The sequence below is a fragment of the Sinocyclocheilus grahami genome, unplaced genomic scaffold (assembly GCF_001515645.1).
Source record: "Sinocyclocheilus grahami isolate Dianchi unplaced genomic scaffold, SAMN03320097.WGS_v1.1 scaffold300.1, whole genome shotgun sequence".
NCBI classification, from domain to species: Eukaryota; Metazoa; Chordata; class Actinopteri; order Cypriniformes; family Cyprinidae; genus Sinocyclocheilus; species Sinocyclocheilus grahami.
Window position 1 is genome coordinate 1463365 of NW_015505479.1, and position 13013 is coordinate 1476377.

The following is a 13013-nucleotide window of genomic DNA, read 5'->3' on the forward strand; positions in this document are numbered from 1 at the left end:
CAGTTGTTTGAGTGACTGTAGATGATTTTGAAGTTGTGGAGACTAAGCTTGGAGTTGACGATTCTGTAGATGGTTGGGCAGTGGTGCTTCCTTCTTCGACAATAACAGTAGTGGAAGGTACAGATGGTGTGGTGGTTGAAAGAGTAGTTTCAGCTTTGAATGGTTTTGTTGTTGAAGAAAGACCCTGAGTGGTAACCTCAGACCTGGTGGATGATTTTACTCTCACTGTTGTGTACACAAGGGTAGTGACTGGTACAGCAGTTGTTTTTGTCAGCGTTGTTGACTGTGTGGATGTAATGACTGGCAATGAAGTTTGAGTTACTGGCAGGGCTGTGCTTGAAGATGTTGATGTTTCAGATGATGTGCCTGTTACCTCTTCTAAAGTGGTTGTTGCTGTAGTCGTTGGTTGGTTTATTAAGCCAGCCGTCTCCACTTTTGGTGGCCTGGTGGCGGTGGCCAAAGGTGTCTGAGCTGTGGTCAATTCATTCTCAGTTACAGTCTCAGTTGTGGTTGGTTGTCCAGTTGTTTGAGTGACTGTAGATGATTTTGAAGTTGTGGAGACTAAGCTTGGAGTTGACGATTCTGTAGATGGTTGGGCAGTGGTGCTTCCTTCTTCGACAATAACAGTAGTGGAAGGTACAGATGGTGGGGTGGTTGAAAGAGTAGATTCAGCTTTGAGTGGTTTTGTTGTTGAAGAAAGACCCTGAGTGGTAACCTCAGACCTGGTGGATGATTTTACTCTCACTGTTGTGTACACAAGGGTAGTGACTGGTACAGCAGTTGTTTTTGTCAGCGTTGTTGACTGTGTGGATGTAATGACTGGCAATGAAGTTTGAGTTTCCACCACTATCACAGGCACATGCATCTCTCACACAAGCGTCATAAAAAGGAGAGGGGTCCACCTTTAAAGCAATATTCATGACAATGTGACTGTTACCAAAATTGCATTCAATGTTTCAGAGAAAAAATACATATGGCTTTTCAAGCTCCCTAAAAAGCAGTTTGTTGTAAGTACCTGTGAATGACAGGTTGAGAAGACACTGCTAGTAATGATGCTACACTGCCTCTGTGCCCACGCCTCTCTATATGGATTATGGACACAAGGATCTTGGATGAGGGTTGCATCTGGACAATTAGAGAGCTTCCAGCTGTTTACAAAATCCAGGGTTTCGACAGCAATTGCTTGACTGCGTGTAGTGAAGTCATTGTTTGCACTTCCGTCGTAGTTTCCGCACAAACCACACACGCGGCCCTATCGATACAAATGGAAAACTGTTGATATATAAAATCAATCTGATATTGGCAATTAACAAATAGAGTCAACAAGGGTGGAGTTGATGAACCAACCAATTTACTCACATTAAACTCTGGACTCAGTTTGATGTGTATAGTTGTTTTTCTGTCCCATATGAGCATCAGGCCATTATTGGCCTCAATCACCAAGTAAAGTCCCATGGTGCGCATCTGGTAGGGAATCTCCTCTCCTGCATCTCTATGAACAACTTGGTAGGATCCATCTATCAATCTAAGCTCAATGCTCTGAAATACAATGACATAATTGCAATGCTTATTCTTCACTAATTTAAGGTTGCTATGAATGCGAGAAGTTCACTTACGCCAAGAAACAGCTTGATAGCCTTGGAACAAGTGGTGCCGGTGGATCCACAAGGAATGTTTTCAGTAACGACTCTAAAAGTGCCGGTCGTGTTGTTGCAGAAGTCCTGGTCGTGGCATAAAATTTTGATTTAGATGATAAAGTTACAGTATAAAGATCGTCAGGCTTCGTAAGGAAGTGCAAGATTAATACCTGAACAAGGCTGTATTCACAGTTTCCACTGAAGACGTATCTTTTCTCATCAAACGTTTTATAATGGCCATCTCCATAGATGCTGCATGTCCCACTGCACTGGTTTGTGGTACAGATCCATCGTCTATCCTTACAAGTACTATAAAAAGGAATGCAAGTTCATTATGAAAATTGTATATAGAATATAAAAAATTATTACAAATCTTGAACAGCTAAACATACCATGTATTACAGTCAGTCTTAATGCTTTCTCCAGGTTGGTAGGCAACTCCGTTATGGAAGCAAGGGCACAGGTTTTCAGCGATACAGCCACCTTTCCCATCAGACACCAGTCCAGAGGGGCACACACAGCCAGACACACACTCTGTGCTGATCTGTAGTCATTCAATATTAAAGTCAGCAAATGATTACTTGTAGCTGCTGAAAGCAATAGTTCACCCAAATTTAACAATTTAGTTATTTACTCACCCCAATGCCATTCTAAACCCATATGCTGCTATTTTCGCAGTACAACAAAAAGGGGGAGTATATAAAGTATCCTCATTCTGCTCATTACAGTACAAGGTTTTTTTTTTTAAGTTTTTTTTTTTAAATGTCTTCCAAAATCTCAAAGCTCTCAAATTACATTTTACACTCCAGACATTAGAACTGGCAATATTGAATTGTGCATTTATGGTGTTTTATTACCCATAATGCAGTTTTACTGTTGTTGTACTTAAAGACTTGAGACTACTCAAAGAAATTTCTTGTTTTGTGTCACACAGAAAAAGTACCATCAGCATGCCTACTCTTTTATAGGAATTAAAGCAACTCACGCAGGCCATGTCTAATGTGTTGCAGCTCTTCTGACACTCCGATCCCGTGGATCCAGGGCTAGCGCTGGAGCAGTTGAAAAACGTCATTGGATCTTGGCACTCTAAAAGAAAAGAATGGACAAAAAGACATTAAGGGTATGCACGTAGCTGATCTCAAATACTAATACAATTAAAGTGTGAACCAGAAACCTGTGTTTTTTTAAATGTACACTTTAAATATAGCTTCACGCACCTTCCCCATTCGATACCCCAGAGCAGCTCAGTTTCCCTTGCTCGCAAATACTGAAATTTAAACATTAGGTTAAATATTATTAAATCACATTTTGGGCAAGTTTATAACAGGGTTTTTCAAACTGAAGTCCATGGACACCCCCACCGCCCCGGGTTGAAAAAGTATTATTATAATATTCAAAGTAGCCAGCTTTATATTGGTGCCTCAGGGTTGTCATATTTGGGGGCCACTGATATCAAAAACTTTGAAAAACCCTGCCTACAACAATTGTTTCCAACAGAAATTTAACCAACTCCATGTGCATACCATGATCCACCATCTTTAGGGATTATGTCTCCAGCAGGAATAGTTTTGCCTGAATCATAACATGAGCAGCTGGCAGATGCAACACAGTCACTATTCTCGTTCATGTACGTTCCTTGTGCGCAGCCACAGCCATCTACTGGCACGAAGTCAATAGCACAGGTGTTGTCTGATTGGCTGAGGGATCGACAAGTGCGATCACAGCTGGTCATTTGATAAGCGTAGACCGTGGTGCTGGGGCAGGTTAGCGTGTACGTTTCTGAGAAGAAAGAGACAAACGACTTGATGAACATATGCAACCAAAAATTCTTATTTGAGCTCTCACACGTTGTTTTTAATCTGATTGACTTTTAAAATGAAACTCGAGCTGTTGACAACTATCAAAAATTCTCAAGCCTTCCAGAGAAGAAAGCAACTCACTGCAGGCAACATCTCTCCAGCCATCAAGAGCGATCCCTCTTGCAGCACATGCGTGAACGTATGAAGACAAAGCAGCACACATGCAGTCCTCACTTTTCTCACAGTTGCAGCTGTCATATATGCAATTCTAGAAAGGATGTAAAAGTTAGAGAAAACTCTAAAAAAACAATAAAAGCGAAGGAACGTAATTTCACTTACTGCTTTGTAGACTTCAGGGCTGATTTCAGAGTGGCAGGGGGCAAACACTGATGAGGGATCTGATAGCAGGGAACACCAGTGCTGTGCATATTTCTCTGTGAAGCAAAAAGTGATTGATGATTAGTCTTTAATGACGTTCCAGAGTTATAAATCAAGTCACAGCAATTCATACCATTTTCAGTGCTGAGACTGCAAGGATTCTCAAAGTTTCTTTTGACATCAGGGCAACTTGCTCTTGTTTTCCAGGTGTTTGCAAAATCTAAAGCGGTTGCTTCCCTGAGTCCACCGATGGTTGTGAAGTCATCAGCCTCAATGTTGTTGAAATTGCCACAAAGACCTGTAAATTGATTTGTTATTAACAAGATTAATACCGGAAACAGAATTAAATTGAAAACAGAGAAAAAAGTCAGAAAACCTTGCATGAAGATCAAAAAGCATGCACATTTATTGATTTGATGCTGCTTTTATTGCATGAGAGGGTGAGATAAAAGGTCTGTAATCAAATAAATACCGCATGTTTCTCCTTGGTACACTGAATTGACTGTGATGTAAAGTTGCATTAGCGGTACAAGCTGGATCTCTAGACGAAGCCCAATCAAATGGGCCTGAATGACAATGTAGAATGAGGAGGGCTTGAAAATGCTCACATCAGCTGAAAAACAAATAATAATAGACACATTAATAAATAATTGGTAAACAGTAATAAAACAGAAATCAGGCAGTTCTTTGTATAAGCAATCTCCATTCTGAACAATTATTCAAATGAACCAACGCTATTTGAATCACTTTAAAGATTTCATATTCACATTCCATGCATTCACCATATATGCAATATTTATATCCAAAAGATGGCATCAAAAGTTACAGTGTATTTGATGTTTTCTAATGAACAACAACTGATTTAGTGCTGGTATGTTTATCAGTGCTAGTATCTATCTATCTATCTATCTATCTATCTATCTATCTATCTATCTATCTATCTATCTATCTATCTATCTATCTATCTATCTATCTATCTATCTATCTATTCTCATATTTGATTTGCCTACCTGTAAAAAGTGGCATCTGGGCAATTATTCTGTTGACCTCAATATTTCCACCGGAATCCACTTTGATCACCTGTGTGCACAAGGAAATACAGCAAAAAAAGTAAGTCAGGGAATGTTTTCTGTTTGGAAATGTTTAAGATTTGATATGCTAAGTGGTATGTTAAGTTTTCTCTTCCAGTCCATTTTAGGACTTACATTAGTTCCGTCTAACAATGCCAGCGTTACTGACTTCAAGCAGGTTTCAGTTTCAGTCACACCACATTTCACCAGGTCTCCTTGAACTGTGAATTCCGTGCCTGTGCATTGCTTTTGAAAAAGAAAGAAACATGGACAAGGTTAATTTGTCAGTTTGTTTTATTTGATAGTAGTCATGACATTGTTTAGTACAATATTTAAAAATCAATCACTTATTTACTAGCTACTTCTAATTAGTGCAGCAACAGCTTATTTGTAGTGTCTTGTAAAGCTGTCTCATGAACAGCCTTCAAGCCAGCGTTACTGACTTCAAGCAGGTTTCAGTTTCAGTCACACCACATTTCACCAGGTCTCCTTGAACTGTGAATTCCGTGCCTGTGCATTGCTTTTGAAAAAGAAAGAAACATGGACAAGGTTAATTTGTCAGTTTGTTTTATTTGATAGTAGTCATGACATTGTTTAGCACAATATTTAAAAATCAATCACTTATTTACTAGCTACTTCTAATTAGTGCAGCAACAGCTTATTTGTAGTGTCTTGTAAAGCTGTCTCATGAACAGCCTTCAAGCACAAGGAAGTACATACTTTGGATAAGACATAAGTGCAGTCTCCATGAAAGGTGTAGGCTTTTCCATCATAAGAGGTAATATGGGATCCACCCTCTACTGAGCATGAATGTGGGCAATCCTTCTGGATACAGTTCCACTGTCCCTGTTCACAGGTGCTAAATGGAAAAAAATTATGTCAGTGTAAACATATACTTTTCAAAACACCCAATATAGTACATGATTTAATATTAAAACATCAAATCTTGAGTTGTCTAATATGTTATTCATTTTTATCCTGACTATAAGAGCAAATTCAATCTGAATGTCAAACAAGGCTTACCAGTCTCTGCAGCTGCTTGTGTAATTCTCCCCAGAGGCGAATATTTTACCTCCAAGGACGCAGGAGCATTCACTGTGAGGGATACAGCCAGTATTGTGTATATCATCAAAAACAGTGCCTGGAGGAGAGAGAAAGCGCAAATTGGGTTTTTTGCACAGGACAGAATGGATGTGTTGAGAACACCAGTAAGAAATCTACCAATCATTGTTGTTTAATCCTCTGGTATTTCTCAGAATTGTGATCCTTAATGGTCAAAACAGGCCGAAATTAATGCACTGTATTTTGTTTCCACGATATTTAGTCTTTAATATTTAGTATTTTGAGATTTATGGCACTAGACAAAACTCTTAAATTGTGCAGCATTTATGTCTACATAAAATAAAAAATTTTAGAGAAAAAAAAACTGATACAATAGGGGCTACAGCACCTACAGTGCTTCGCCCTTAAATATTCCATATACATTTTTTTTAATTAATACAATGATTAAGTTAAAAATAGAGCAAAGGAATTAATATCGAATATATTTAAGGCAGATTGAGGACATCTGGGGGAAAAAATTATATGAAAAGAACATTATATGTAATGCAACGTAACCACTAAACGCTGAGTATTTTCAGACATAATTACTTACTTTTATTAGGTTTTGGATATATATGAAGACATTGTCAAAGATTATTTCACTAAGGGTTGAGTTGTAGGTTGAACTCCTAAAAATGCTCTGTGTTTTCATATTTTTTTGTAAATCCCAATCATTTCCTATGTCGTTTCTGACTGCAAATAGCACACGCGTGACTATTTTTAAAGGCGTTTCTAATTATGTCATAGCCTAATAAATTTTCAATCTAAAATGACTGAATACCACTAGAGGGGTTAAATGAAATCAGTTTAAAGTACCAGGTTAAAGATAAAAGAAATGTGCAAAGTCAAATCAGCTACTTTAGAAAATAGCATCAATAAAAAAAAGAAAAACGTAGTAAAAACACTGTACCAGGAGGGCAGAAGCATCCATCAATGCAGTGGTGCTCACACACTTGTCCTATTTCAGGGTTTGTGCAGGTGTCAGTGCAGGGATTTCCACATTCTTGGTGGATCATGCTTTCTGGGCACGGATGTGCTGCAACATACAAAAGATGGGGACATACTATAGGTAAGACAAACATTCACAAAGGACTAAAGAAATGAGCCACTAACAGAAGATGGCATACTTACGGCAAAAATATTCTGATCTCCATTCTTCAGGCTTTCCCCCTGCATGCACACACTGCCTTGAATATTCGCCGATGGATTTGCATAGACAGAAGGATCCAGAGGTGCCGTTGCAATGGCACAGGTCTTTCATGCAAACTTGGACAAATGAGTCAATGGAAACCCGACCTCTGCAATCATTGAACACTGAACTGGAGAAGATATCATGGCAGAAATTCTGTGGGGAGTGAGAAGTCGCATTAAATAATTATCAGCAACCCAGTAAAATAATTATTGCTACAGCTACAAATGATAAAACCACTAATAATGATCACTCCGAAGGCTCACTGTTTCTGATGTAAATCCATTCACATTCAAATGTTTTTTTTTCATGTAAATTTATTTACTAAACAAAGTATATCTACCTGTGACTTGAACGCTGGATTTCCTACATATAATATGTGACCCTGGAGCACAAAACCAGTCATAAGGGTCAATTTTTCGAAATTGAGATGTATACATCATCTGAAAGCTGATATCATGGCAGAAATTCTGTGGGGAGTGAGAAGTCGCATTAAATAATTATCAGCAACCCAGTAAAATAATTATTGCTACAGCTACAAATGATAAAACCACTAATAATGATCACTCCGAAGGCTCACTGTTTCTGATGTAAATCCATTCACATTCAAATGTTTTTTTTTCATGTAAATTGATTTACTAAACAAAGTATATCTACCTGTGACTTGAACGCTGGATTTCCTACATATAATATGTGACCCTGGAGCACATAACCAGTCATAAGGGTCAATTTTTCGAAATTGAGATGTATACATCATCTGAAAGCTGAATAAATCTTTCCATTGATGTATGGTTTGTTAGGACAGGACAATATTTGGCTGAGATACAACTATTTGAAAATCTGGAATCTGAGGGTGCAAAAAAATCTAAATATTGAGAAAATCATCTTTAAAGTTGTCCAAATTAAGTTCTTAGCAATGCATATTACTAATCAAAAATTAAGTTTTTATATATTTACGGTAGGAAATTTACAAAATATCTTCATGGAACACGATCTTCGATGAAAAATGGATAATTTTGACCCATACAATGTATTTTCGGCTATTGCTACAAATATACCTCAGCGACTTAAGACTGCTTTTGTGCTCCAGGGTCACAAATGTGATTCATAATACTAATACAAGTTGCTTGGGGCCCAAGAAAATGCAAAATAACATGAAAACTATTTTTGGTAATCCATTTGTTTCTCATTTCTAAAGTCACTTTAAATAAATGCAGCAGCTAAATGTAAATGCGTATCCATATTATACAGTCTTCTTATTTATTTATTGGTTTATTATTATTATTATTATTATTATTTATTTAGTATATGCAGAAAGTATTCAGACCCCTTCATGTTTTCACATTATGTTATGTTGCCACATTATGCTAAAATACCCAGTAAAATAATTATTGCTACAGCTACAAATGATAAAACCACTAATAATGATCACTCCGAAGGCTCACTGTTTCTGATGTAAATCCATTCACATTCAAATGTTTTTTTTTCATGTAAATTGATTTACTAAACAAAGTATATCTACCTGTGACTTGAACGCTGGATTTCCTACATATAATATGTGACCCTGGAGCACATAACCAGTCATAAGGGTCAATTTTTCGAAATTGAGATGTATACATCATCTGAAAGCTGAATAAATCTTTCCATTGATGTATGGTTTGTTAGGACAGGACAATATTTGGCTGAGATACAACTATTTGAAAATCTGGAATCTGAGGGTGCAAAAAAATCTAAATATTGAGAAAATCATCTTTAAAGTTGTCCAAATTAAGTTCTTAGCAATGCATATTACTAATCAAAAATTAAGTTTTTATATATTTACGGTAGGAAATTTACAAAATATCTTCATGGAACACGATCTTCGATGAAAAATGGATAATTTTGACCCATACAATGTATTTTCGGCTATTGCTACAAATATACCCCAGCGACTTAAGACTGCTTTTGTGCTCCAGGGTCACTAATGTGATTCATAACACTAATACAAGTTGTTTGGGGCCCAAGAAAATAACATGAAAACTATTTTTGGTAATCCATTTGTTTCTCATTTCTAAAGTCACTTCAAATAAATGCATCAGCTAAATGTAAATTACATAATATTATGTTATGTTGCCACATTATGCTAAAATACTTTGTTTATTTGCTTTTTTTTTCAGAAGTATTCATTGTATTTAATTTTTTTAATGATGGGTAAAATGGATAGTTTGGGACAAAAGGGACAAGAAACATGAACCAACACCATTTTACACATACAAGTCTCCGCTAAATGACTACGTTTGTGCTTATGTTCATTATTTTTTAACACTACCACAATTAATGTGCTAAACTTGAACTTACAACCCACAACCGATTTCTCTTGTCACCCATAATTGACGTTTTACCCGAAAACATAGGATTTTTAGCTCAAAATACTTGATTATTACTATCCTAGTTTGCACACATTTTAAAGGGACTTAACTGCTTGTTATTTCTGTGTAGACAGAGAAAAATGACAATTTAATTTCTTACCTCGTCTCCACAGTTTTCTTCAAGAGGCACTGTGTCTTCCTTACAGACTTCTGTTGGGCCGTCCATCTTCCAGAGGTTCCCATAATCAGACACGGACAGCGTATTTCCTGGAACAGGAGATAAATGATTCTTTATTGTCTGTGTATAATAATGTAAAACATTGAAGGTTACAGACATATTTCTCAATAGTCAAATAAACTTTAAAAAGTACCATCACTGATGAATTCATTGTAAACCTGGATTCCGTTGAAGTCTCCACAAAGTCCACACGTTTGGTTTTTGTATTTTTCATCTAACTTGACCTGAAAACCAATCAAATATAAATTACATTACATGGTTCCCTCTTTGTTTGCAGTTATTGGAGGCAGTGTTAGTAATAAATGTTTGTTGCATGAAGAAAAGATCCTTACCATGAATGAATCATCTTCATTCCACATTGCTACCAGCCCCAAAACAGCCTTGACTGAAATATAAGACGTCATCTTCTCGATGAAAACGCCAGAGCTGCTAAACGGAAGTGTGACTCTACAGAGAGGATGGTGAAATTAAATCAAATCACCTTATACAATACAGATCAGTCAAAGATATTATGTTTGCATTAATAACTCTCAAACCACCACCATCAAACAACAAAGTGAAAGCTGACATCAGTGACGTCAAAAGTCAACAGTTTAAGTTGTATGAGTATGGCCTGAAGATATATTTTATTTAACAATCAGAATCACTTACATTTGCCCGTTAACACTGAGAGAGCCTTTGGTCAGCTCGATGACTGTCCCCTGCAGCTTCATGGTGACTTTACTGATTGTGGCTTCATTGTTCACCACCTGATGTCTCAGCTGGATGTTAAAGTCCTCATAGCTGGCCGAACAGTGTGACGTCAGGATGTAGTTGCAGGAAGCTGGGAGCTGGAAGTAGTTCCCGTCGAAGGTCTTGTAATGATAGTTTCCCCACACACTGCAAACCTGCTCGTTGTGTTGTGAACTCACTCCTGGTCATAAAACATTTCATTTATTTTGAAGTTGCTAATGAAGAAACAGTTGCATTTTTGAAGGATTCTTAGATTTTTACCTGAAACCATTTCTATTGTGGCAGTTGGAATCATGTTCGTTGTTGTGAAAACTGGAGGATTTCGAGAAATATTCAGTATTAATATAGGAAATCATTGTTTTTCAGTTCCACTATATGAATGAAATATATTGGATCTCAAAGATTTTTGATAGTTAGCATCCAATTTTAATTTATGCCATTAATTATGATTATATACATTAAAAACGAATTCTTGGAAAATATTATTGGCTTCCTATCATTACATGTAGTTGCATGTAATTATAGAATTATAGTATCACTACATTCCACTATTTATAGAAACATTATTCTAGCAGAAAAAAAAAATATTATATATATATATATATGTGACCCTGCAGCACAAAAGCAGTGTTAAGTCGCTGGGGGATATTTGTAGCAATAGCCAACAATACATTGTATGGGTCAAAATTATTGATTTTTCTTTTATGCCAAAAATCATTAGGATATTAAGTAAAGATCATGTTCCATGAAGATATTTTGTAAATGTCCTACTGTAAATATATCAAAACTTAATTTTTGATTAGTAATATGCATTGCTAAGAACTTCATTTGAACAACTTTAAAGATGATTTTCTCAATATTTAGATTTTTTTGCACCCTCAGATTCCAGATTTTCAAATAGTTGTATCTCAGCCAAATATTGTCCGATCCTAACAAACCTTACATCAATTGAAGCTTACTTATTCAGTATATGTATAAATATACAGTATATATAATATGGATGTTTGTAGATGTATTGAGTATATATATAATATAGATGTATAAATCTCAACTTCGAAAAATTGACACTTAAGACTGGTTTTGTGGTCCAGGGTCACATATTATACAATTAATAATACGTTCCCATTAGTTAACATCAGGTAATGCACTGACTAACATTAACACATTCACATTTGTTGAATGTTTATTTATTTACATACGGAAAAATTAGACTGTTAATTGTTAATATTTGTTCATGTTATTCAGGTCCATTAACATTTGGACAACTTTAAAGATGATTTTCTCAATATTTTGATTTTTTTGCACCCTCAGATTCCAGATTTTCAAATAGTTGTATCTCGGCCAAATATTGTCTCGATCCTAACAAACCACACATCAATTGAAGCTTATTTATTCAGCTTTCAGATCACGTATGAATCTCAATTTTAAAAAAATATAAACTTAAGACTGTTTTTGTGCTCCAGAGTCACATTCACTTTATCTTGAACTTCACTAGACGTGCCATCTGTGAGTCAAAACGCTGAAAACCTGCTAGAAAATAATAGAAATACTTGAAATCAAGCAGTAGCTGGAAATGTCATTATGTTTGTGGTTTTGGTGTGCCTTTTCTGCAATGCAAGAGAAAGGATTGTAACAATGCACGGGGTGGGGAACTCTTTTGAACTAATGATGTATAAATATTGAGTCCTTAGTGCATTAATCCTCAAAAGTGAACACTCCTTAAACTTTAGACGCCGTGTTACTTTTAGCGCACGGAAATGTTTTTAACTTCATTTGAACAACTTTAAAGATGATTTTCTCAATATTTTGATTTTTTTGCATCCTCAGATTCCAGATTTACAAATAGTTGTATCTCGGCCAAATATTGTCTCGATCCTAACAAACCACACATCAATTGAAGCTTATTTATTCAGCTTTCAGATCACGTATGAATCTCAATTTTAAAAAAATATAAACTTAAGACTGTTTTTGTGCTCCAGGGTCACATTCACTTTATCTTGAACTTCACTAGACGTGCCATCTGTGAGTCAAAACGCTGAAAACCTGCTAGAAAATAATAGAAATACTCGAAATCAAGCAGTAGCTGGAAATGTCATTATGTTTGTGGTTTTGGTGTGCCTTTTCTGCAATGCAAGAGAAAGGATTGTAACAATGCACGGGGTGGGGAACTCTTTTGAACTAATGATGTATAAATATTGAGTCCTTAGTGCATTAATCCTCAAAAGTGAACTCCTTAAACTTTAGACGTAGTGTTACTTTTAGCGCACGGAAATGTTTTTTGCATAATAGCAAAACTGTTTGCTGAAACTAGGATCTGGCATGTTTTCTCACGCTCTTCGTCATCGCACAAGCACAAAGCAAACAGATGGAGCTTAATATGGTCTTTGGCGTAAACTGGATTCAGGATTCAGAAATGAGCTCAATGGCTCAACAGAGTAGTTCAAACACACATTGTCATGATTGATGCTCTGCTATGGCATGGTATATGCAACTGAAGATTAAACGGAGGTAAGTTAAAGCC

The 13013-nt window shown here is 36.3% G+C and overlaps 1 protein-coding gene across 1 annotated transcript in view; it reads right to left on the reverse strand.

Moving 5' to 3' along the window:
* LOC107601153 (mucin-5AC-like) overlaps positions 1-10787 on the reverse strand; it is a 12625-nt gene extending 1838 nt beyond the window's left edge. The window contains exons 1-23 of the mRNA XM_016293209.1: positions 10754-10787; positions 10412-10673; positions 10093-10207; positions 9894-9984; positions 9683-9789; positions 7117-7330; positions 6896-7021; positions 5908-6025; positions 5605-5743; positions 5020-5130; positions 4825-4894; positions 4287-4427; positions 3948-4112; positions 3776-3870; positions 3578-3704; positions 3161-3416; positions 2855-2904; positions 2623-2723; positions 2030-2181; positions 1808-1946; positions 1617-1721; positions 1360-1539; positions 1016-1252 (exon numbers count right to left, since the gene is read on the reverse strand). Coding sequence (XP_016148695.1) covers positions 1016-1252; positions 1360-1539; positions 1617-1721; positions 1808-1946; positions 2030-2181; positions 2623-2723; positions 2855-2904; positions 3161-3416; positions 3578-3704; positions 3776-3870; positions 3948-4112; positions 4287-4427; positions 4825-4894; positions 5020-5130; positions 5605-5743; positions 5908-6025; positions 6896-7021; positions 7117-7330; positions 9683-9789; positions 9894-9984; positions 10093-10207; positions 10412-10673; positions 10754-10787 — 3135 coding nt within the window. The remainder of the gene's footprint in view (positions 1-1015; positions 1253-1359; positions 1540-1616; positions 1722-1807; positions 1947-2029; positions 2182-2622; positions 2724-2854; positions 2905-3160; positions 3417-3577; positions 3705-3775; positions 3871-3947; positions 4113-4286; positions 4428-4824; positions 4895-5019; positions 5131-5604; positions 5744-5907; positions 6026-6895; positions 7022-7116; positions 7331-9682; positions 9790-9893; positions 9985-10092; positions 10208-10411; positions 10674-10753) is intronic.
* Between the last annotated feature and the right edge of the window lie 2226 nt (positions 10788-13013).